This window comes from Polypterus senegalus, chromosome 12 (assembly GCF_016835505.1).
Source record: "Polypterus senegalus isolate Bchr_013 chromosome 12, ASM1683550v1, whole genome shotgun sequence".
NCBI classification, from domain to species: domain Eukaryota; kingdom Metazoa; phylum Chordata; class Cladistia; order Polypteriformes; family Polypteridae; genus Polypterus; species Polypterus senegalus.
In genome coordinates, this window is record NC_053165.1 from 90,880,182 (window position 1) to 90,901,872 (window position 21,691).

The following is a 21,691-nucleotide window of genomic DNA, read 5'->3' on the forward strand; positions in this document are numbered from 1 at the left end:
GCCTGTAGTGAGTCGAGTTGAGGAGAGACGGCGGATGCTGCTGTTAGGATCCAATAAAAGGACAATTGGTGTCCAATAGTTAAGGGTTTATGTAGAGACTGGTTCAGCTGCGCCAGTCTACAGCTCGGCACCATATGCTCCATGGTAAATGCAGCAATGGAAAATTTCTGTGATAGCCCCGTCCCCCCACTTCTCCTGATGCCCTAAGCAGATGCTTATTTTGCTTAATGGTTGATCCCAGCCCAGCTCTGCTCAGCTAGTTGTCTTTCTACTGCTATAGGCCCCCAAGATGCTTTCTTCCCTTTGTTCATTTCGCAAATTTGCTCAGTCCATTTAATCATTTTTACCACCAGATGCCCTGTCTACCTTCACTGGTGCTGCTTTGTTACTTAATTAATAGTTAAACATGTTTACCTCCAAGAAAAACATAATCATTTTTCCATTCATTAGCATTCTTCTCCTATCTATTAGCATCTGATTATCCATCATTAGGCTCCACGTAGTTCATTTTTCTGTTGCCAACCATTAATGACGTCCATCATCACGCTGCCCATGTTACTGTGCTGTCTTCACGGACAGTATCCAGTGTTTATGCAATTAGCTTTGAAGGGAACATTTCCCCCATATAAAGATACAATTAGCATCTCATTAATATTTGGTGAATATTAATTAGCTTTATTAGCTTAGATTAGGGTAAGGGTAGGGGATTAAAGCCCGAAGGCCAAATGCATGGGTACACTTACTCTAACTATAAAAAATTTTTGTTTTAAAGGAAAAACCCATCCTACTAATTTTTTAATCTAGCTCAGGTATCTTTTAATTCTGTTCTAAATTTATCCAAATTTTTAGGTTTCCATATATCTATAATATTACAAATCATAGGTTAGGGTTTGAAAAGATGCTCCAAAGAGGAGACGCTGGTACACAGACTCATCCAATTAACATCTTACTTATGGCGTCTGTGTCTCACTCAAATTTATCTCCAAATTATTTTAATATATTTAAAAATTACCCTAAGATGTGATAAAATAAAAGGTTACACAAATACAGTAACTGATGAAAGTACTCTAGAATCTGTTAAAATATTCTTAAAATTCAATTTCAAAATTTACCGCACCTAACATTGATTTTAATAACCCTAAAAACACACTAAAACGAGACTCCATAACATTATGTGCATATTCAAAATGAGGTACTTTAATAAAAAATAAAAAAATAGGAAAGGATTTAAAAGGTAAAAAACGAGGCCCCGAAAACACTTTTTAAGTTTAGGACTCTCCTTTCACTGATAGTAACGTTAGGGTTAGGGTTAGGATTTAGGGAAAGGCCAGGATTCCCATGAGTTCCATCCTCAGCACTGCAAATTGAGCTGTCTAGTTTAGATCTCAATGCACGGGCCATCACCACTAATATTTTTGGGCTGTTTCCTTAGAGGTCCCCTCATATTCAAAGCCTTCTGGGAAGGGTATTCTTGGTTGTTATTGTCCGTTTCCTCACTGCCTTTTTCCTCTCCTTATTCTGCCATTTTGAATTTTTTTAGGTTTTGATTCCCAGAGAAGTTTTAGAGTTCTGGGTTTCTACTGTTGCTTTTGTGTACTGGTTAAGAATAGCAGTTAGGGTATGGGATGAGAGCCTGAAGACAGGCACTTGGCACACTGATCCTGAAAATAACTTTTTTTTTAGAGTTATATGCACCCAAAGCAATTTTTCACTATAAATACCCTAAAAACTCATTTATTTATTCATACAAATTGTCTTAAAACAGTGTCTAAAAAAATATGTTTCATCTGCAATAAAAATCCAGGTTACAGTTAGGGGTTCAAATAGACTGCCCCCTGCTGACCGAACATAAAATTGCACTACAACACAAATAAATATATAATTCAAAATGACACTAAAACTAAACTTAAAAAATAAATAAATTAGAGTATAAAGTTTAAAATAATCTTTAAATAAGGCACTTTTAAATAAAAAAAATTAAGGCGGGTAAATATAAAGGTTAAAATTAGGGCCCCATAAACAATATTTTAAGATTAGGGCTGTATTATTGTGACTTTAAGATTAGGATTGGAAGTACAGTAACATTAGGGGTAGGGTAGGGTAGGGTAAAAGGCCATCAAGGCAAGCTCTGGCACACTTAGTCTAAAATAGTAAATGTCATTTTATAGACGGTCTTAAACCAGCCTGGCTGTCACTCAAAGTGAATAAATAAACAAACAAATTAATAGTTTTTAAATATAGTGGTGCATTGGATTGTGAGCATAATTCGTTCCGGAAACATGCTTGTATATCAAAGTGAATTTCCCCTTAAGAAATAATGGAAACTCAGATAATTAATTTTACAACCCAAAAATATTCATATGAAAATGATGAATACAAAATATAAAGTAAAAATACTTCACCTTTGAAAAGAATCATGGCTGTTGTGAGGGAGATGAGAGAGACGAGATGAAGAGGAGGCGGAGGAGGGTTATTGTTGAGGATGACTTTCACTCTGACTAACAGAATCCCTGCTATCTGTTGTTTCACCGGAATCTTTTTCTTTTTTTGAGACTTTAATAAGGACTCCTGTTTAATGACAGCTGCTTTTGCCTGAAGAATCAATAGACTTGGAAACAAAATTTTTAAAAATGCTTTATACACTGTAAGGTTTCTAAACTCTTTTGGGATCCCCCCCCCTAACGGGACAACATGCAGAAGAGCATCCCGAAGCAACCGCTGGCTCCCAGCGCTGTAGCAGTTCGCCACAAAAACAAATCAGAAAAGATCGCGGTCACCCTGTAAGTGCCTGCCGTTGATGAGTGATACAAGGAACATTATAAATGTGCAGGGCACAGTATTACTTAGTGACTAACCTGGTCACAACCCTGCCAGTTTGCTGTGTCTGTGTATAGGACAGCAGCAGATCACGCTACAATAAATGACCATGCTGTTCCTGCTTCACGCTGAATAAAGCTGGTGTTGCTAAAGTACTGAGACTCAGCCTCGTGTTCTAGGGTGCATGACAGGGGCTCGCACGTTACAATACACACACACACGTGGCCACAATGCTATAGGAAACAGTATACGCTGGTATGGATGTTGACTATATGAGTGAGGGACGCTGACTGAGACCGAGCATGGGAGACGATTACCCACAATCCCGCAGTGAGAGCGAGAAGAACCATGGGCTCAGTTGCGATCACGTGGCGCTCAGCAGACAAAGTGTATATGGACTACTCGTATTGTATTGCAAGACCTCGCTCGTTTATCAATTTAAAATTTATTAAAAATTTTAGCTCGTCTTGCAAAACACTCGCAGACTAAGTTACTTGCAATCCAAGGTTTTACTGTATTCTCTTTATAGTGTGCATAAAACCGTTATATTAAAAAGTACATTATAAATATCCTTTATACTTCTAAATAATTGGGTAAAAATTTAGTAGAATTCTAAAAACAGATATTCCCCCTTCCACTCCCCTTAAAAGATTTAAAAGATATTGGATATATTATATAGTTTGAAAAGATATTTTGATCAAATGCACAAATAAATAAATAAATAAGAGCTCTTTATATACATCTCTATTCAAATTAAATTAGGGTGAAGAAATAAATAAATAATTAAAATTAAGGGTAAAAGAAGAAAACAAACATGACATTCACGGACTTAACATTAGAGACCTGCTATCACTGAGTTTAAGGTAAGGGGTAGGGGTGAGTGGTAGACTTTATTATTTTTTATAAAACAGATTGATTTTCAGATTAGGGAGCCTATAGAGGGTCTTATTAACTTAAAGGACCCTATAGGGATTCCTATTAGCATCAGGGATCCTTTAATACTAATTTTAAGTTCAGGGTCGGGGGCAGAGGTAGGCCTTATGATTTATATTTTTATTACTATTCTGGTCTCTACCAAATTTCTTAACATCAGGGCTGAACAACAAGAGGTAAGTTTAACATCAGGGCAAACAAAGTAATTTCTCCATCATGTGCACAAAACCGTCATATTAAAAAATACATTATTAATATCCCTTTCTCTATTAAAATAGGTTATAAGAGTGGAATCTAAAAACAGGTATTCTCCCTCCCATTTCCCTTGATAAATTAATGTAAAAGATATAGGATATATTATGTTGTTTTAAAAAATAAGTAAATATTTTGATTAGATGCACAATCATAAATAAATAAATAAGTTGGATCATAATCTTAATATATGTTTATTGTAAACATTAAATTAGAGGTTAAAATGAGAATTGAATATTAAAAATAGGGTTAAAAGAAAAAAAAGTAGTTCTAAATACTAAAACCTAGGAATTAACGTTAGGGACCTAATATTTACAAATTTTAAGGTTAGGGAATAGACCTTAAAAAAGTATATTTCAGAGGGGACTGATTTTAAACAATAGGGACCCTATTAGGAGATTTTATTAATATAAGGGGTCCTATTTCATGGACTTTAGGCTCAGGGTTAGGAGTTAGACTTTACATTTAAATTTGTATTAATATTTCAGCCACTATTAAAAAATTCTTAAACTAAGGGCTAGGTTTAACATTAGACACCCTCAGATCTTATTAGCATAAGGGGCCTTATTTTGCTGATTTTAAGGTTAGGGTCAGGAGTGAGGGGAAAGGCCCACAAGGGGTCAGCTCTGGCACACATAGTTTAAAATATTATATTTAATAATTCACTAAGGCAAGACACCCATGGAAACACGCCAGAAGGGGCGTGGACTCACTAAGCTGCCGACAAGTAAGACACCTGTGGCGCGCGCAGGAAGGAGCCACGCCCACCAACTCTCAGACCATTGGCTACGACGACAACTCACAGAACCACGCCCACCAACTCGGACGGACGACACAGGAAAAACGGCGTAATTTATGTTCGTCTGTCGTAGAGTCCACATGCACCTCTGAGCCACGTTGACTGTTCATAGAGGCATGTTTCTCGCGGAAGTGAATCGCTATATGCAGCATGTAAAACAGTTTGCGAGGGGCATTCCATGGGATCCTTAAAACAATCCTTTAAAACTGAGGTTAAAACACAATGAAGGAAGCAGTCTTTTAAAACCAATAAGCCATGTGCCTCTGTTTCATTACCGTCTCACCTGCTTCACCAATGCAGGCCCTGCAACAGTCGAGACGCTCTCTCAGCAGCTGACCTTCTCTGTACCTGACCGGTTCACACAGAGGCACCACACGACGTGGCAGGACTATCTAAGAAGAGGCATGTTTGTCGTGGATGTGAATCGTTGTATGCGGCGTGTAAAACAGTTTGTTTGTCGCGGAGGTGAATCGTTGTATGCAGCGTATAAAACAGTTTCCGAGGGGTTTCCCATGGTATTAGACTTGGTGGCCGGGTCTCTGTCAGTTGCTCTTATGACCGGGCACATGACCAGGCAGTGTGTATGCTTCGAGTGCGAGGGTGGACGCGACAGTACCATCTAAGAAGATTCATATTTGTCTCGGATGTGATGCAGCGTGTAAAACAATTTGTCGCGAATGTGAATTGCTGTATGCAGCGTGTAAAACTCTGTATTGTATGTTGCCCTCTCCAGAGATACATGTTTTCATTCACCTACAGTCATATACACAATGAAGTAAGCAGTCTTTAAAAACCGAGTTTTCGGTTACGACGCACGACCGCGTGCACCATGGCAAACTGTTTTACATGCTACATACAGCAATTCGCATCCGCGACAAACATGCGTCTTCTTAGATGCTCCTGCACTTTGTACACACCGCCCTCCCACCTCGCTACTACCGTGGTCGGGTGTCTTGGTTGATTATTTATAGAAAGGCAGCCAAAACCGCACAGAGCAATGAAACGTCTACGTCAGTCACAGGTGCATCTGGACTATGCAAAGACAACAACGATTCGAGTGACGAGTTGGAGGTGGGCACATGAGCGGGCAGTGCATACTGAATGAGAAATCAGCAGACTAGCATGACGGAGGGAGCGAGTGGACGTCCTTCTCCTCTCCTCCCGTTCCACCCTCCGCACCTGAGTGCCGCACGGACGATTGTGTGTTGGTTCGTTCCGTGCATCGTTACAATGTTGCTTTTCTTGCTGATTTCTTACATTACCGATTTTTTAAATTTTAATTTTCTCAATGTGCTTAAAAATCATTTAAAAACTGGCCTGATTATGCGGCGTATGGTACGCCGCGGGTTGGCTAGTTATATTTAATTCAATAAAAGGCCTCAGTCCAGCACAGTCATCTCTCTATCAATGATAAACCCTTAATTAACATTCTTTTTATGTATCGTGTGCATAAACCAATCATATTAGATATACCTTACTTATTCCTATTTCTCCATCAAAATAAGATTAAAGGAGTAGGGTCTACACAAATACCTCTTTCTCTATATTCAGAATTAATTAATTTTTTGAGCTTAGGTTATGTTATGATGTATAAAAAAGTATTTACTTAAATAAATAACTCTCAAAATAAGTATTTTTAAATAGTGGTATCATATATATTTTCAACAATAAATAAGGTTTTTAGTGAAAAAGGCCCAAGTTCAATTTTTAACCTTAAGGGCAATTTTAATAAATATGAAAATTAGGGTTCATATTCTGCTATTTAGACTTAGGGGTAGGGATAAGGAAAGGGAACATCATTTTAGCCTCAGGAACCCCTGGGTATCTTTTTAACATCAGGGACCCTATTTTACTAAATTTAAGTTAATGGTCAGGAGGTTGGGGGTAGACCTTCATATTTTTAATTATATATCTTAAGGCCCTTATTCAAAGAATCTTAACCTTAGGAGTCCCCGCTATATCCTTAGAAAGGTTCCAAGAAAAAAATAAGCAAATCTTTCCATTTCGAAGGTTCAAGGAGACTTCTGTCATCCTCTGCTATCCGCGTATAATTTAGGAACAGACTATAAACAGATTCACGCAATAAACGTATATTTGACAATTGAACTATTATGATGTCAATTGGATTCAGGGTACCATTTACATAAATTGAGTTGCTTTTATTAGTTTATACCTACCAGTGATTAATGTTCACTCAAATCTTATTAGCATTGGTTGAATCATTCATAAGAGTCAGATGCGCATTATTATTCCAGCATGAGTTTATATTTTCTGATCACTTGATCTTTTGCTCATTTTTGCTCACCCTTCCTTTTCAGGATTGGGGGTGTTGGGAGTGTACACTGATACAGCGTATTGTCGCTCCCACCACATGACAGACCTCTTCGGTACCCCAGAGCGCAGCCTTACAACGGCTTCCTCTGTGCCAACATTAGTTTGAATGGAATCAAATAGTGTACTTTTTTTTTTTTTTAAATGGTGGCTGGAGTGCCAATCCTGCCACCGGCCCCCAAGTTGCAAGTTGGAGGACTTAACGTCACACCCAGGGTGGAGCGTTGGCAGATGAAGGGCCTGGCTCAAGAGCCCAATGGGGTGCAGTCACTTCTGGCATTTATGAGATTCAAACTGGCAACCATCTGAATGCCAGGCACAGATCTCTTACCTCAGAGCAGCCACTCTGCCCTCATTTTGCCTGTGAAAATTTTTTTTTGTTGTTAAATATTACATTCTTCTCATTGAAAATCTCCCATTTATTTGTTTTCATAAATCATTAGTTTCAATGCAAGATATATGACAGTCAGGGACTGTGGCAGCAACAATAAGGGGTACCAGTCCAGAGGTAGGCACATGCACAACAGGGCACCAGTCCACCAAACCTGCATGCCCATCAGATATGGAGAGGCGGGTGGCATATAAACTTGGGGTTTGTTGTGATTTTTATTTCTGATAAATATTCTAATGGATACACAAACACATGTTGCAATTTCATGGTCAGTTTCAGTTAAATGCTATGCCAGCCTAGTCACTGTATGGCACATCTTCTCGAAGGTGTAACTTCATACACACCACTTTTGCAGCTTCGACAAACTCCCCTCCTCCTCACAGCCCACCATCTCTAATCATTTTGTTCCATTATGTGTTCCTTCCGATGACAATCTTACAAACAAACAATGCCTAAGAGCAGCTATTGTGTTGATGGGAGAGGGGCAGTTCAGGATCAAAAGAAAGCTGGGATGACGGAGGTCTGAATTGAAGAACGTCTGCTCTAAGGAATTTAAACTGTAAACACCATTGGGTATATTTCCGTGCTGTTGCCCACCGCTCTCTGTGTTGACAAGTAGAAAAGCCACAGATCTCCAGACCACAAAGCTTGGGTAGAACATCCCGTGGGTCTCACTCTTCTGCATGGCGTGCTGGGCCAAATGTAACAAGATTTTGGAAACAGCCTTTGACTTTCTGTGGCTTGTGCCGTGGCTCGTTCCTGGGCGGGAGTCCCAATATATTAGAAGGACCTTGAGGGCAGATATGTGCAGGAAACTGCCTTTCCCGGAGCGCTAGATGGCACATCGGATTCCCGTAGGGGTTCATGGGAGTTCTCTGTAGCCGTGTTGGGTTCCGTGGGGGCCTCCAGGGGGAGCCGTAGAGCCCTGCATTGAACTCCACCACACCTGGAAGTGTTTCCGGATCGGTCTAACGAGCCACCTGGAGCACTCCCTGGAGCAGCATAAAAGGAGCCAAAGTCGGGAGGAAGAGGACGAAGCTTGTCTGAGGAAGAGTGGAGGCGGAAGGAACGATGAATACAGAAGGATGGTTTGCTGCTTTGGAACTGTGCTACTGTGGGGAGCGAAAGAAAAGTGAAGTCTGTGTTGGGGATGGGCAGCAGGGGTGCCCTCTGGTGGCCACACCCTGAAAATGCTGAGTATTATAGTCTTTTAAGTATAAGACTGTTGGAATTACAAAGACATAGCAACAGGATGGACTTACAGACACTTACCTTTTATAAGTGTGGATAAGCTGATTTCTGTCGGTCTGCATTGACTCTCTGATGGACAATTTCAGTGATAAACTTTGCTGTGCATCATGTATTGGAATTTATTATGTAATGGATGTGGTATTAAAATGTATTGTATTTGTCTTTCCAACAGATGGCACATCACAAACATTTGTAATTGTAAAATGCATCACTACAAGCGTTTGTGATACCCCATCTGCTGGAATGACAAATGCAAAGGATATGTCTCTGTTACATTCTATTTTGTATGGGATTCGTAAAAGCAGTGTTAATGTTTGTGATGCACCATCTGCTGGAATTACAGCGACAGAAAGGACACACAGACACTTACCTTTTATTAGAGTAGATAAGTTGATTTCCATTCGTCTGCCAGTTACTCTGTGATGGACATTTTCAGTGTTAATGTTTGCTATGCGCCATCTATTGGAATGTATTGCGTAATGGAAGTGGTAATAAAATGCAATGAAGTTTTCATTCCATGAAATCATCGCAGACATTAGCCCTGCTTTAGTGAATGTAATACCAAATGGCATATAACAGAAACACGGCAACCAGATAGATACACAGAAACACACACAGACACTTGTCCATTTTTTAACGTGGCTACTCTGACAATGCCCAGTACTTCCACTAGTATTATATATGTGTACATGTAGATCGATCTGTCTGTGTCTGTCTGTCTATGTATCCTGCCTACTATACTTAAATTAATATCTATCTATCTATCTATCTATCTATCTATCTATCTATCTATCTATCTATCTATCTATCTATCCTATCTATCTATCTATCTATCTATCTATCTATCTATCTATCTATCTATCTATCTATCTATCTATCTATCTATACTAATATAATTGTCAATACCTATCTATCTATCTATCTATCTATCTATCTATCTATCTATCTATCTATCTATCTATCTATCTATCTATCTATCTATCTATCTATCTATTGTATATAAACACGGATACATAAACATTGATATTTGCAAAGCGCCTGGTCAAGGTGACAGTTATTGCTGCAGCTTCACAGTTGTTTCTGGCTGGATTTGAATTCTGGCCTTACACTGTGGTTGATTGCATTGAGTTTCCCCCTCTCACCATAGCTGTGATTTACCCTGTAGGTCCTCTGGTTTGTCTCCTGTACCTAAAAGATATAAAGGTTAGGTTAACTGGCCTCTCTGAGATGGTCAAGTATATGTGTGTGAATGGCCCTGTGGCGGACTGGCATCCACTCCAGGCTGTGTTTCCAAATCCTGTCTTGAGCCTGTTTTTACTCTCATAGACCCCTTTAATGTTCATGGCTTCTTTAACAACCTACATGTATATCAGTCAAGTGTTGTTATGAATCCCCCCGACCACAGCCATTATGGAAAGTTTGCAATAGGCAGTCTGACCAGTGGCATTGTGTGTAGTGCCTGCCAAAGCCATTTACATAACACACACTTATCAGCAAGTATTGGTTTGGGTGGGCAGCGTCTTTCCGGTCCCATCTTTCATTCTCTCTCAGTCTGTTGAAGTTGTGCTCATTTGGTGTCCTGAAAGACATCTGGCGTGGTAATGAAAGGGCATTCACCTGGCAGCATGGCAGACTGTGTCTGGTATTATTTGGGCACCTTGTGATGCTCGGCCCACTCTTAGATTCTTCCTTGTTTGATTAGTTGATGTATTTTTCTCAGCAAAGACATCAAAAGATTGAGTTATTAATTAAGCCGTTATCCTCCTGACTTTGTAGAAGTTCTGAAATGTAAGTGTTGGGGATCTGGGCAGCTGGGGTGCCACCAGGCATCCTGCTTATCCAATAATGAGCACTGTCTGCTTGGTGACACCTGTGGAGCCGTCTGAGAGGGTGGGGTGCGGACCGTCTGAAGACATGTCTGCCATGGTCTCCGTTCTCAGGTTTCCACCTCTCAGGGCGCAGTGAGAGAGGCAGAGACCAAGAGAGACGCCTTTATGTTACGAGGTGTGACTGGCAAGCAGTGACCGGAGATAAGCTGGCAAGTTACAGGAGCTCATTAAAAAATATAAAATTGGAGGGATGAGGAAAAAGGGGGGACCCTTATAGTTCACTCATGCTGATAAGTGTGTTACTACTGGGGGCACTCCTTGTAAGTCCATTAATTTACTAAACCTGACTGCCCAGTTCAAACTGTGGGCACTGAGCATGAAAAAACACTGAAGAGGGTGCCAGACAACAGGCAGATCATTAGATCATACACAGTGAGCATAGGAGCATGGCAAAGGTGCTATATAATAAAATGTATTATTATTCTTATTATTACTTGCCAACCAAAACCAGACCCTGAGCTTTCCATGCTCCCCTTTTTAACAGGCAGGATGGCTGCCTCTTTCCTTTCACCAGCTCACTCACAGGCAAAAAAGGTCATCTGATTAAAATCCTCCTCTTTAGAAGCCTCTGCCCTCTCTAACTCCAGGCTGTGGGGTTGGCACACTTTTAGATTTCTGGGAAAGGGGAGAGGTGAATGATAAGAAGTGCCACCTGAATAGGGGCAAGGAGGTGATCTGCTGCCAAAGGACATTCTAAGGACCTGGTTGATTGAACTTAGTGCCCATTACATACTGGGTGGTGTTTATTCTGCACATACTCTGTGCCCACTGAGACAAGCCGGGCAGTGGCCAGTGACCTCCTGCTAGTTACGGCAGCTCTCCATAAGCATGTTCAGTTCCTGCACAGTGGTCAGCACTGGCCACGCTCCTCCAGACAGCCTTTCTTATTTTTGTGGTTTTCAATGAAGTTTCAGTCAGACTGTGCTTGACGTTAAAGGTTCTGATGACCTGTAGGTGCGCACACACAAATACCGAAAAAAAGGCACACGGTCACAGAGTCACACACCAACACACTTGGAAAAGCACACATGCACAGTACACGCTTATATAAACACCATCTGTGAAAGCGAATATAGGAGGACATATCTGTGAGAAAACACGCAAAGTCAGGGAAACACAAACACAGAAAGAGAAATAGGCAAAGACACACGAGCACAGAAACAGAGACCGACAGGCACACACGGGTTTGACACATCGATGAACACACACATGTCCTCGCGTACACATGCGCTTTCACTCACAAGGATGTTGTGTTGTGTGCATTTTAATCTTTTTATTTATATATATTTATATATAGATAGATGGTGTAGTAGGCAAGATAAAAAATTTAGAGATAGATTGATAGATATGAAAAATACTGTATTACATAGAAAGATAGATGTGAAAGGCACTATATAATAGATAGATAGATAGATAGATGGTGTAGCAGGCAAGATTAAAAAATTAGATATAGATAGATATACAGATAGATAATAAGCAAAATTAAAAATTTAAATAGATGGTGTAGTAGGCAAGATTAAAAATGAAGATTAAAAGATTAAAAATGAAGAGATAGATGGTGTAGTAGGCAAGATTAAAAATTTAGAGATAGATTGATAGATATGAAAAATACTGTATTACATAGATAGATGTGAAAGGCACTATATAATAGATAGATAGATAGATGGTGTAGCAGGCAAGATTAAAAAATTAGATATAGATAGATATACAGATAGATAATAAGCAAAATTAAAAATTTAAATAGATGGTGTAGTAGGCAAGATTAAAAATTTAGAGATAGATTGATAGATATGAAAAATACTGTATTACATAGATAGATGTGAAAGGCACTATATAATAGATAGATAGATAGATGGTGTAGTAGGCAAGATTAAAAATTTAGATATAGATAGATGGTATAGTAGGCAAGATTAAAAATGTAGAAATAGATAGATGGTATAGTAGGCAAGATTAAAAATGTAGAAATAGATAGTAGGCAAGATTAAAAATTTAGATAGATATGAAAGACACTATATTACATAGATAGATATGAAAAACACTGTATTACATAGAAAGACAGATAGGTGTGAAAGGCACTATATAATAGATAGATAGAATGATAGATAGATGGTGTAGTAGGCAAGGTTAAAAATTTAGAGATAGATAAGATTAAAAATTTAGATAGTAGGCAAGATTAAAAATTTAGATAGATATGAAAGACACTATATTACATAGATAGATGGATGGATGGTATAGTAGGCAAGATTAAAAATGTAGAGATAGATGGCCACTCTGTAATGAAAAGAAAAACGTCTTTACTGGAGCGGAGTTCATAACTGAACTCACTAATAGATTGGGAGTGCTAGATAAATATGGTGGATAAAAGGAACAGGTGGATTTAGGACAGCCAGAACAAAACAGCAGGAAGGGAAATTCTGGGTAGCAGACACAATGTCATAACGGTTGGCCGGAAGTGATGTCAACAGTGGGTGGATCAATGGTGATGTCATTAACAGTCGGGTCTTTGGTTGGGCTGCAGAGGAATAAGAAGAGAGAGGATCAGGTGAGAGTGCCAACCCCAAGTCTGGCAGACAAATAACACTATTTAAGCTTGTAACTGTCCCCCATGTGCATGCGTGTGACAATAGATAGATAGCACTTTTCAGAGAAGCACATTCAGATGCCTGAATCATAGGGGTTAAAATAATCAAACATTCTCAGAGCCGTGGTAATTCAGGATTGTGAGGGATCAGAGAATACAGGCCAGTATAAAACACAAGGCAGGAAAAAACCTGGGTGGGGAGCCATTCCATCACAGAGCCCACTCACGCACACTCATTCACGCTCTGTTTAAATCTGAGTCATTCAGTAAAATGCATTCTGAGATAACAGTGTTGTGCAGCCTGTTTTGACTACTTTTGAAAAATGTGAGAAACTGGGCTTTGAAATTGGAACAGCGATCAAGAATGACCATAAAAGTGCCATCCTGCCAGCTCTGAGTGGCACTCAATGGTACTGTCTTAAATAAACTGGTTTAAAGACAGTGCAGTAAAAATAACATTGCATAATGGGAACCCCTTACCCACTTTCTAACTTTTAATTTCTCCCCTTTTCTCCACAGCAAACCCAATTGATGTTTTAAGGATATTAAACATTAAAGAAACAATGGAAGGAGTGTCTATGGCTGCTGGCCTTTGCACAAATCGAAAGGATTCGGAGGAAGTGGACATGGCCTACAGGATAGAAAAGAAAATTCAGCTCAGCGCACCCACCAAGCAACTGTTTCCAGGTAAAAGAGGAGTGATGCTATCTATCTATCTATCTATCTATCTATCTATCTATCTATCTATCTATCTATCTATCTATCTATCTATCTAATCCTGCCTACTATACTAAAATTAATATCTATCTATCTATAATATAATATACCTGAACTTCATTTCAAAGTGAGATGGTTAATCTGTATAAACAGTTGAATTATCAGTCATGTATCCAAATTTCGGTTTGGGCCAGCAGAGTGCCTTGGTGGTCCGTGAACGTCTGACTGCCCTGCCTTTCCTGTAGTTTGATTCCAGACTGACTCCATAACGCTGTCGGTCGCTCTTGTCGTTGGCTCATTTGCCAGCTCTTTGATTTCAGTTGACCTTCACGAGACACAGGCGCCGCTACGAGTTGTAAGTAAATGTTGGCACCAGATGTGCTGTCTTGTTAGGGCAGCCCCTGTTATCGTATTTTAATAATTTTTTTCTGTCTGGAATCTGGTTGAACATACTGAGGATCCCTTTATGCGTGATGAAGTGACGTGACTCGACGTCCAGAGTCACAGCTCATGTCGGCAAGACACAAGACATGAACCTCATTAAAGTGTCGCTGACTGATGTGTCTGAGGACCCTTGTTAACAAGTGAAATTGCGATTGCTTCACCTGCACGGTCTGAAGATTAAAAGTCCTCAGAAGAACAAAGAAACTCATTAATTTACTGTGCTTGTAAAATCTTGCGCTTGATGAAAGTGTCAGGGACGTGATATCTCTATCAGCCTCTGTCTGTGTTCAGAGAAGAGACCCCTAAAAGGCTCACAGTCAGACCATCAGACCTTCAGCCTATTTACTTCTCGACCACCCAATGCAGATGTCAGTTGTAAGCAATAGAAAGTGTGAAGAGCTTTGATCCAAAACCAATTTTTTTTTCTTTTTTTGAAAATGAATTGTGTGTAAGAAATATTTAAAGTGACGGACTTTAAAGTTTCAGTGATAGAGACTCCCATTACATGACCTGTGTGACCACTAGGGGGCGTAACAGTAACCCAAATCCCAGACGCAACTTCACCGACACAGTTTAGGCTTCAAATACAATCACTTCATACTCATAAATACCTTTTAAATTATCATAATATTAATTATAATAATGCTTTACATTTATATAGCACTTTTCACACTACTTGAAGCGCTTTTTATATGAGGAGTGGGGAGCCATTTTAACCACCAGCAGCATCACCCACCTGAATGATGTGACGGTAGCCATTGTTGCGCCAGTACGCTCACCACACATTAGCTGTTAGGGGGTGAAGTGGTGAGAGAGAGAGATAGACAATTAGAGACAGGGGATGATTAGGCCGTCAGAATGATTAGGCCGTGGTGGGCAATGTAGCCTGGACATTGGGATGCACCCTACTGTTTACAAATGATGCCCATGGAGAGTCTCTGCAAATACTCCCAACACAAGATAAACACAGCTGGCATAAACTATTCTTTTATACTCCATCCACGCATTCCAGCAAGCGTTGCCCACCTCCTTCCGACTCAGACTCTTTTTTCATGACAGACTTCCGATGCTAGAATATATTCCAGGTCAGGCAAAAGCCCCTCAAAGTAAGGACAGTCCTCCCCAACAGCTCCCCCTGGGGGCACCCATGGCCCAATGGGACTATGGTTCCCAGCATACAAAGTGGATGCCTGCATGGGTGTACCAACACAGAAACACTGCCACCTAGTGTATCAGAGGACTGTATAATCTCTGGCATCTATCTGTTTTATAGCTCTTGCATAGGTACACCCTTCGTCCCGGGGGCAACCTCAGTCCAGTGCCCTCTCCTACTACACCTGGTGTAGCCACCCGGGAAGCCTAAGGGACTGAAGCATTTCTACTTTTTAAAATGAATCTTAACTTCTAGCATTGACAGCATTAACACTTGACAGCCCATGTTAAGGGAAAGGGATCTTGGAATACCACTAATATCCAAATGTTATTTATTTTATTTCTTTTTTCTTAGAAAACCACCCACAAACACCTATAGCTTTTAAAATGATTTCCTTGTATCGATTTGCCCCTTTAAGATAGTCAAACAACAAAATAAAGGTTTGGGGGTAACCACCCCCTATAGTATCAGTTTTGCAGAGTAATAAATTGCGACTGATACCGGCCTTTTATCTGGAAAACAACAAAGACAAGTGAAAACGACAATCTGTTGGTTTTTATATTGAGCTGGCAGGAAGGAGAGGGAGATGAGAGGAAATGGACATCATAGGGGAAGGGCCGGAAGTAGGAAGTAGTTATTCTGCTGTAGAAAAAGGCATTAGTGCTCATCTCTAAGCCCTTATCTCTTGTACTTTCACTCCCCGTTGGACCCTTCGGCTGCCCCCTAAGCACACATGTGTGACAGCCCTTACTGAGGTGCCATGCAGTTTAATGGAGTCTAAGCTCTGTTTAGTGTAGCTAGCAGCCTAAATGTGAGAAACAGCTCAGTTCTAGCTGGATTACAGATATAAAGGGGCTTCCCATGCCAGGTAAGGAGAGTGAAGGATCTGGATGCAGGTTTAGTTAATGATGCCAGTGCCGGCATCTACCACTCTCTTGCCTGGATGCTGTATAGGCCATGTCTGTGGCACACTGTCCACTGCAACTTAATGAAATGTGTAAAACAGTAGGAATCTGAATACTTTCTGAAGGCACTGTGCCAATCAAAACTCAAATGCAGCTTCCGAGCTGGTGTGCCAGGCCGTTGTTACCGTGTCTTCCACGAGCTTGCTCTAATGGTTCAACTTAGTTAGAGGAGGCCCTCAAGGCAGTCATCGTTCACTTCTTCCTCTTTTTTCTATTTCCTCCTTCCTTCTAGAAGGTCCTTTCCCAGATGACTTCTCTCTGATGACCACGGTGAGGGCCAAGAAAGGAACGCAGTTCTTCCTCCTGTCCATCTACGATGACCAGGGAGTGCAGCAGCTTGGATTAGAGATCGGCCGTTCCCCTGTCTTCTTGTATGAGGACCACATGGGTAAACCTCTCCCAGAGGATTACCCCACATTCAAGAAAATCAACCTCGCAGACGGGAAGTAAGTTGTCTTTACGGGCCTGCCGAACGTGCATATCTACTCAGAATGGGGGCACAGTTTGGAACAAAAAGGGCAAAAAAGTTTGAAATTTGCTAACAGTAACAATTTGTTCAGTAAAGACAGGTGCGTATGAGGGTGAACACCGACAGAGGGACAGAAATAAATTTGGACCGACCCTCCAAGCTTCACTATCATGATAAGGGTCCCTGTTTCCTAGCAACAGTGCCCTGTCCATGTGTCCAGTGCAACAATACCTAAAGCACCACCAGTTTTCTCCCACTTATCTTTCTTTGCCCACTAAGGTGCACAATTGCGTGCCTCCCTGTCTTGCTGACCCATCCCACCACACTACGCGCCACTTTCCACTTGATAGCTGAGAATTTTTGATCACATCGAAGCTGTCAGTTGTTTCCAATCACGCTGAAGTAATATGCGCTCGGTATATTATTCATAGCAAGGCGTTTATGAATTACTGTATAAGAAAAGTAATGTATTACACTTAAAGCTTCACCTCGGGTAATGTAGAACCTCAGTAAATCGGGACACATATTCTATAATAGTATACTACAATACTATATATTGTCACAAGAATGGACAGAAGACATAAAAAGATTTGGGGCAGCCACTCGTGTATTATGCCCTGGCTGAAAAAAGAGTTGGATTTTGTAGAGTTGTGTCTGGTTCAAAGTCTAAAACAGAACTGATGACATGTGGCAAAGGTGGCAACTTTAAAGTTCTAGACAGGAAGAGATGGCACCAGTGGGCTTTGGAACCCTGAAGTGACATCATCACGAGCACCAGAACCGGGAGTTATGTATCATGGGCGTCGGAAATGGGAGTGACGTCATCACATGGGCCAGAAATGGAAGTGATGTCGTCACAGGCGCCAGAAACGGAAGTAACATCGTCTGAGCAGGAAGTAATGTCATCATGGGCACCGGAAAACAGAAGTGACGTCATTTTGGGCCACCAAAACTGGAAAGTGACATTGCCTGGGCAGGAAGTGACGTCACCATGGGCACCAGAAACAGAAGTAATGTTGTCTGAGCAGGAAATGACGTCATCACATGCGTTGGAAACCGGAAATTACGTCATCTTGGTCCACCAGAACCGGAAGAGACATCGTTTGGGCAGGAAATTGACGTCATCATGGGTGCCATAAAAACTGAAGTGACATCTTCTGGGCAGGAAGTGACATCATCACAGGCACAGCAAATGGAAGTAACATCGTCTGAGCAGGAAGTAACTTCATCACGGGCACCAGATAACGGAAGTGACATCGTCTGAGCAGGAAGTGACATCATCATGGGCGCCATAAAAACTGAAGTGACATCGTATGGGCAGGAAGTGATGTCATCACGGGATGGAATTTCCCATGAAAGGTCTGCAAAGGATTGAGAGAAAAAGCTGCCACCCCCTGGTCAGACATGGAATTGTCACTGTTCAAGCCCTTTAGCTGCCTCCCTTGCGCACGTGTTAGAGCATATAGTGACCAGTGGTACAGAAATGAATCAGAACTGGGAGAATACTGGGAAAATCTTTTGGATACCAACTTGATAAATCATAACAAATGAAAAGCAAAAAAGGGTGCATAGTGGCACAACAAAAAAGATCCTGACCAGAAAATCAGCTAGTTGGGAGTTGTCTCGTCAGTCTCGTATTTTTTAGGTTCTCGTTCGGGAGCTCATTTGATCTCGAGTTCTGCTCGTAAGCGAGATGCTGCCTTCCAGGTCCGTCCATTTTAATGACATCACAACCGGAAGAGGTGGGGCCTCTTCATGGGGTCATGATTGAGGTTGGGTGCCGTCAGTGGGCGTGTCCTCGGAGCTGCACATAAATGATCTACAGCTGTTGATGTGAGCAAAGGACACTAAACTACCAGTGGTGGAATGGTGGATTGGGTAGAATCAGCCAAATCATCACAGACTAAGCTTGGGCAGATGGTATTAATGCAATTAAATATGAAGTCTTACACGTTGGAAGTAAAACTGTTAGATATGAATAAACAGATCATGATGGGTGTGAAACTTCAAAGCAGCCCTTATGTGAAGGTCCTGGGAGTCAACTTGTCACTTCCAACATCTGAAGAGTGGACAAAAGCCACTAAGATGACTAACAGGATGTTCGATTATCTAGCAGGATGATGTGTGTGTTTTATGCTTGAACTACAGAATGCAATAGTGAGGCCTCACCTAAATTACTGAGGGCACTTTTGGCCTCCATATTGCTAGAGAAAGTCCAGAGAAGGGCATCCAGACTGATTCAGGACTATGAGGAGAGACCGAACCTTTACAATTTCAAGAAATGGAGAGTTGACGTGATTGTAGTGCTTACAAATTATGTAGGGAATTAGTCCAGTGGATCCCAACAGTTACCTTAAAAAAATTAAATTAGATATTCAACAAGAACATGAGGGCAAAATTGGAAATTTGTTAAGTGGAAGGTTCACTCAAACATTAGAAAGGTTTTCTTCAAACAGAGAACCACAGACACATGGAATAAGTGACCGAGTAGACATTAGGACTTAGGGACCTTCAAAACTTGACTCTTTGGTAAAATAGGATTAACAAGCTTGTTGTGTCGAGTTCTAATGATCTTGTTGCTGAGTAGCAATATGTTGAAAAGAAAGAAAAAGAATCCTAGCTCTCTGGCAGCAGGTCTGAGGAGCCAACAGGGCCACACCAAGTCCTGACTTCATTGTTGGGCTCTTGTGTTTTCCAAAGAAGTCGGAGTTCATCAGGTAGGTAACATGGAGAACGTCTTCATAGTCTGAACACAACTGAGGCTTAGGAGTAGACAGTAGCATTCAAAGAGGCTGTGGACACTTGGAATAAATTTAAGAGAAAATGCATTAGGAGTCCCAGAAGTGTAAATATTAATTCCAGTTTTTGGAGAGCTGGGAAGACAAAACTCTCATCAGTGGTCTGTGGGGGGAAGAAAATATGGTGATCAGACGAGGGGAACCAGTAAAGCACCAGGCTCAATGTGAACTTGCTGAAGCAGCTTCTTCCTTTGCTCCTCCCTTCCAGGTGGCACCGTATTGCGTACAGCGTAGAAGGGAAGAGTGTCACTCTCTACCTGGACTGCCAAAAGTATCAAAGCCATGCTCTTCTGAGAGGGGACACCCCGGTGGTGAGCACAGACGGCGTCACTGTGTTTGGGACCAGACTCCTGGATGAGGAGGTGTTTGAGGTAGGCATGAAAAACGTCAAGGGCATACCTAATGCATATATCGCCTCTCAGATAACTCTCTGTCACAAGGCGTTTTGTAAAGCAAGCAAGAACTAAGTTTAAAGTGAGGTCCGGCTTAGTCCGCTGAGAGTCCACTGTCTTCATTGTCACGACAGAGAAGAGTTTGGTTAGCAGCTGAGAAGCAGCAAAATGGCCGACTTTTTAAAGAGAACGTTTATTGGAGGGAGATCACCATTTAGGGCACAAAATATCAGCTGATTGATAATGTTCATGGAAGGAGGTCTTGGCTTACTTCATTGTGAACAGTGTATAATAATATAAAATAATTAACATGATTCTGGAAAAAAAACTGCTTGGCAAGTTATTCACTACGAAAGGCACCATATAGAAGTTAATTGATTAATTAATTCTTTGTAAATTGATTTTGAATGGTATTTACCATGAATGGCTTAATCTAAAATATTTATTAGATAGATAGATAGAGACTGTGGAAGATTGTGGGTTCGCTTCCCAGTTCCTCCCTGTGTGGATAGCGCTTTGAGTACTGAGAAAAGCGCTATATAAATGTAATGAATTATTATTATTATTATTATAGATAGATATTAATTTTAGTATAGTAGGCAGGATAAGATAGATAGATAGATAGATAGATAGATAGATATTAATGTTAGATAGATAGATAGATAGAAAGAAAAGCCATTATATGTGATAGATAGATAGATAGATAGATAGATAGATAATGTAGTGGGTAAGATTAGAAATATCTATAGTCTATCTCTATTTATATAAAATCCAATGTCTGTCTGTCTGTCTGTGCGCTTTTCATGACAACTTAGCTACTTAATGGATTTAGATCATTTTTTTTCTACTATTTCCTTGAACATTCCAGCTAATTTTGCGATTTCTCTCATCGTAGTTTGCTAGCGATAACGATTTATTTGCACAGAGAGAGGCAGCGGCCTGAGTGGAGGGGACGGGGTCTCCCCACTCACCAGCCAGCCTCAGGCCGTAACCTTATATCTGCTTTGTTAGCGAATGAGAGATCTAGTTAACGCTGTGTTTTAGAGCGTACCTTTCCTCCTCTTAGCTAGCGATGCCTTTTTAAAGTTTGTCCTGCTTCACTACGACAGAGCCGCGGGAACAGCTAGTATCTTATAGATATAAATGTCTACGCATGGAAGTGTGTGTGTGTGTGTCTGTCCGGTCCGGAAGTGAGAGGCGGAGTCGGGGTAAGGGCTCCACTTCCGAGGTAGCAGAAAACTAAGCGTCTACATGTGGAAGTGTGTGTGTGTGTGTGTCTCTTTGTCTGGCACGGAAGTGCGAGGCTACTACAACATGAAGCTCAGAGAGCCGGTAAGGCGGCCCAAGGTTAACAGGTCGGAAGAAGAAGCGACTCTGTTGCCAAAATAAAACTGCCAAGAAAAGAGAGACACTCTTATGCAAGCAAGACGAGCACATCGGCAAAACGGTATCCCTTGTACTTTTCCTCCCGCTGCTAATACAGAAGCGAAAACCTCCTAGGAGAGAGAC

At 40.9% G+C, this 21,691-nt stretch overlaps 1 protein-coding gene across 5 annotated transcripts in view; it reads left to right on the forward strand.

Annotated features, from left to right (window-relative positions):
- Nucleotides 1-21,691, forward strand: part of col5a3a (collagen, type V, alpha 3a) — a 292,461-nt gene that overhangs the window by 54,743 nt on the left and 216,027 nt on the right. For 4 of the 5 annotated variants that reach the window (XM_039772887.1, XM_039772888.1, XM_039772890.1 and 1 more), the window contains exons 2-4: nt 13,764-13,931; nt 16,756-16,969; nt 19,999-20,161. In XM_039772887.1, coding sequence (XP_039628821.1) covers nt 13,764-13,931; nt 16,756-16,969; nt 19,999-20,161 — 545 coding nt within the window. The remainder of the gene's footprint in view (nt 1-13,763; nt 13,932-16,755; nt 16,970-19,998; nt 20,162-21,691) is intronic. The other variant, XM_039772889.1, reaches the window with a different exon arrangement.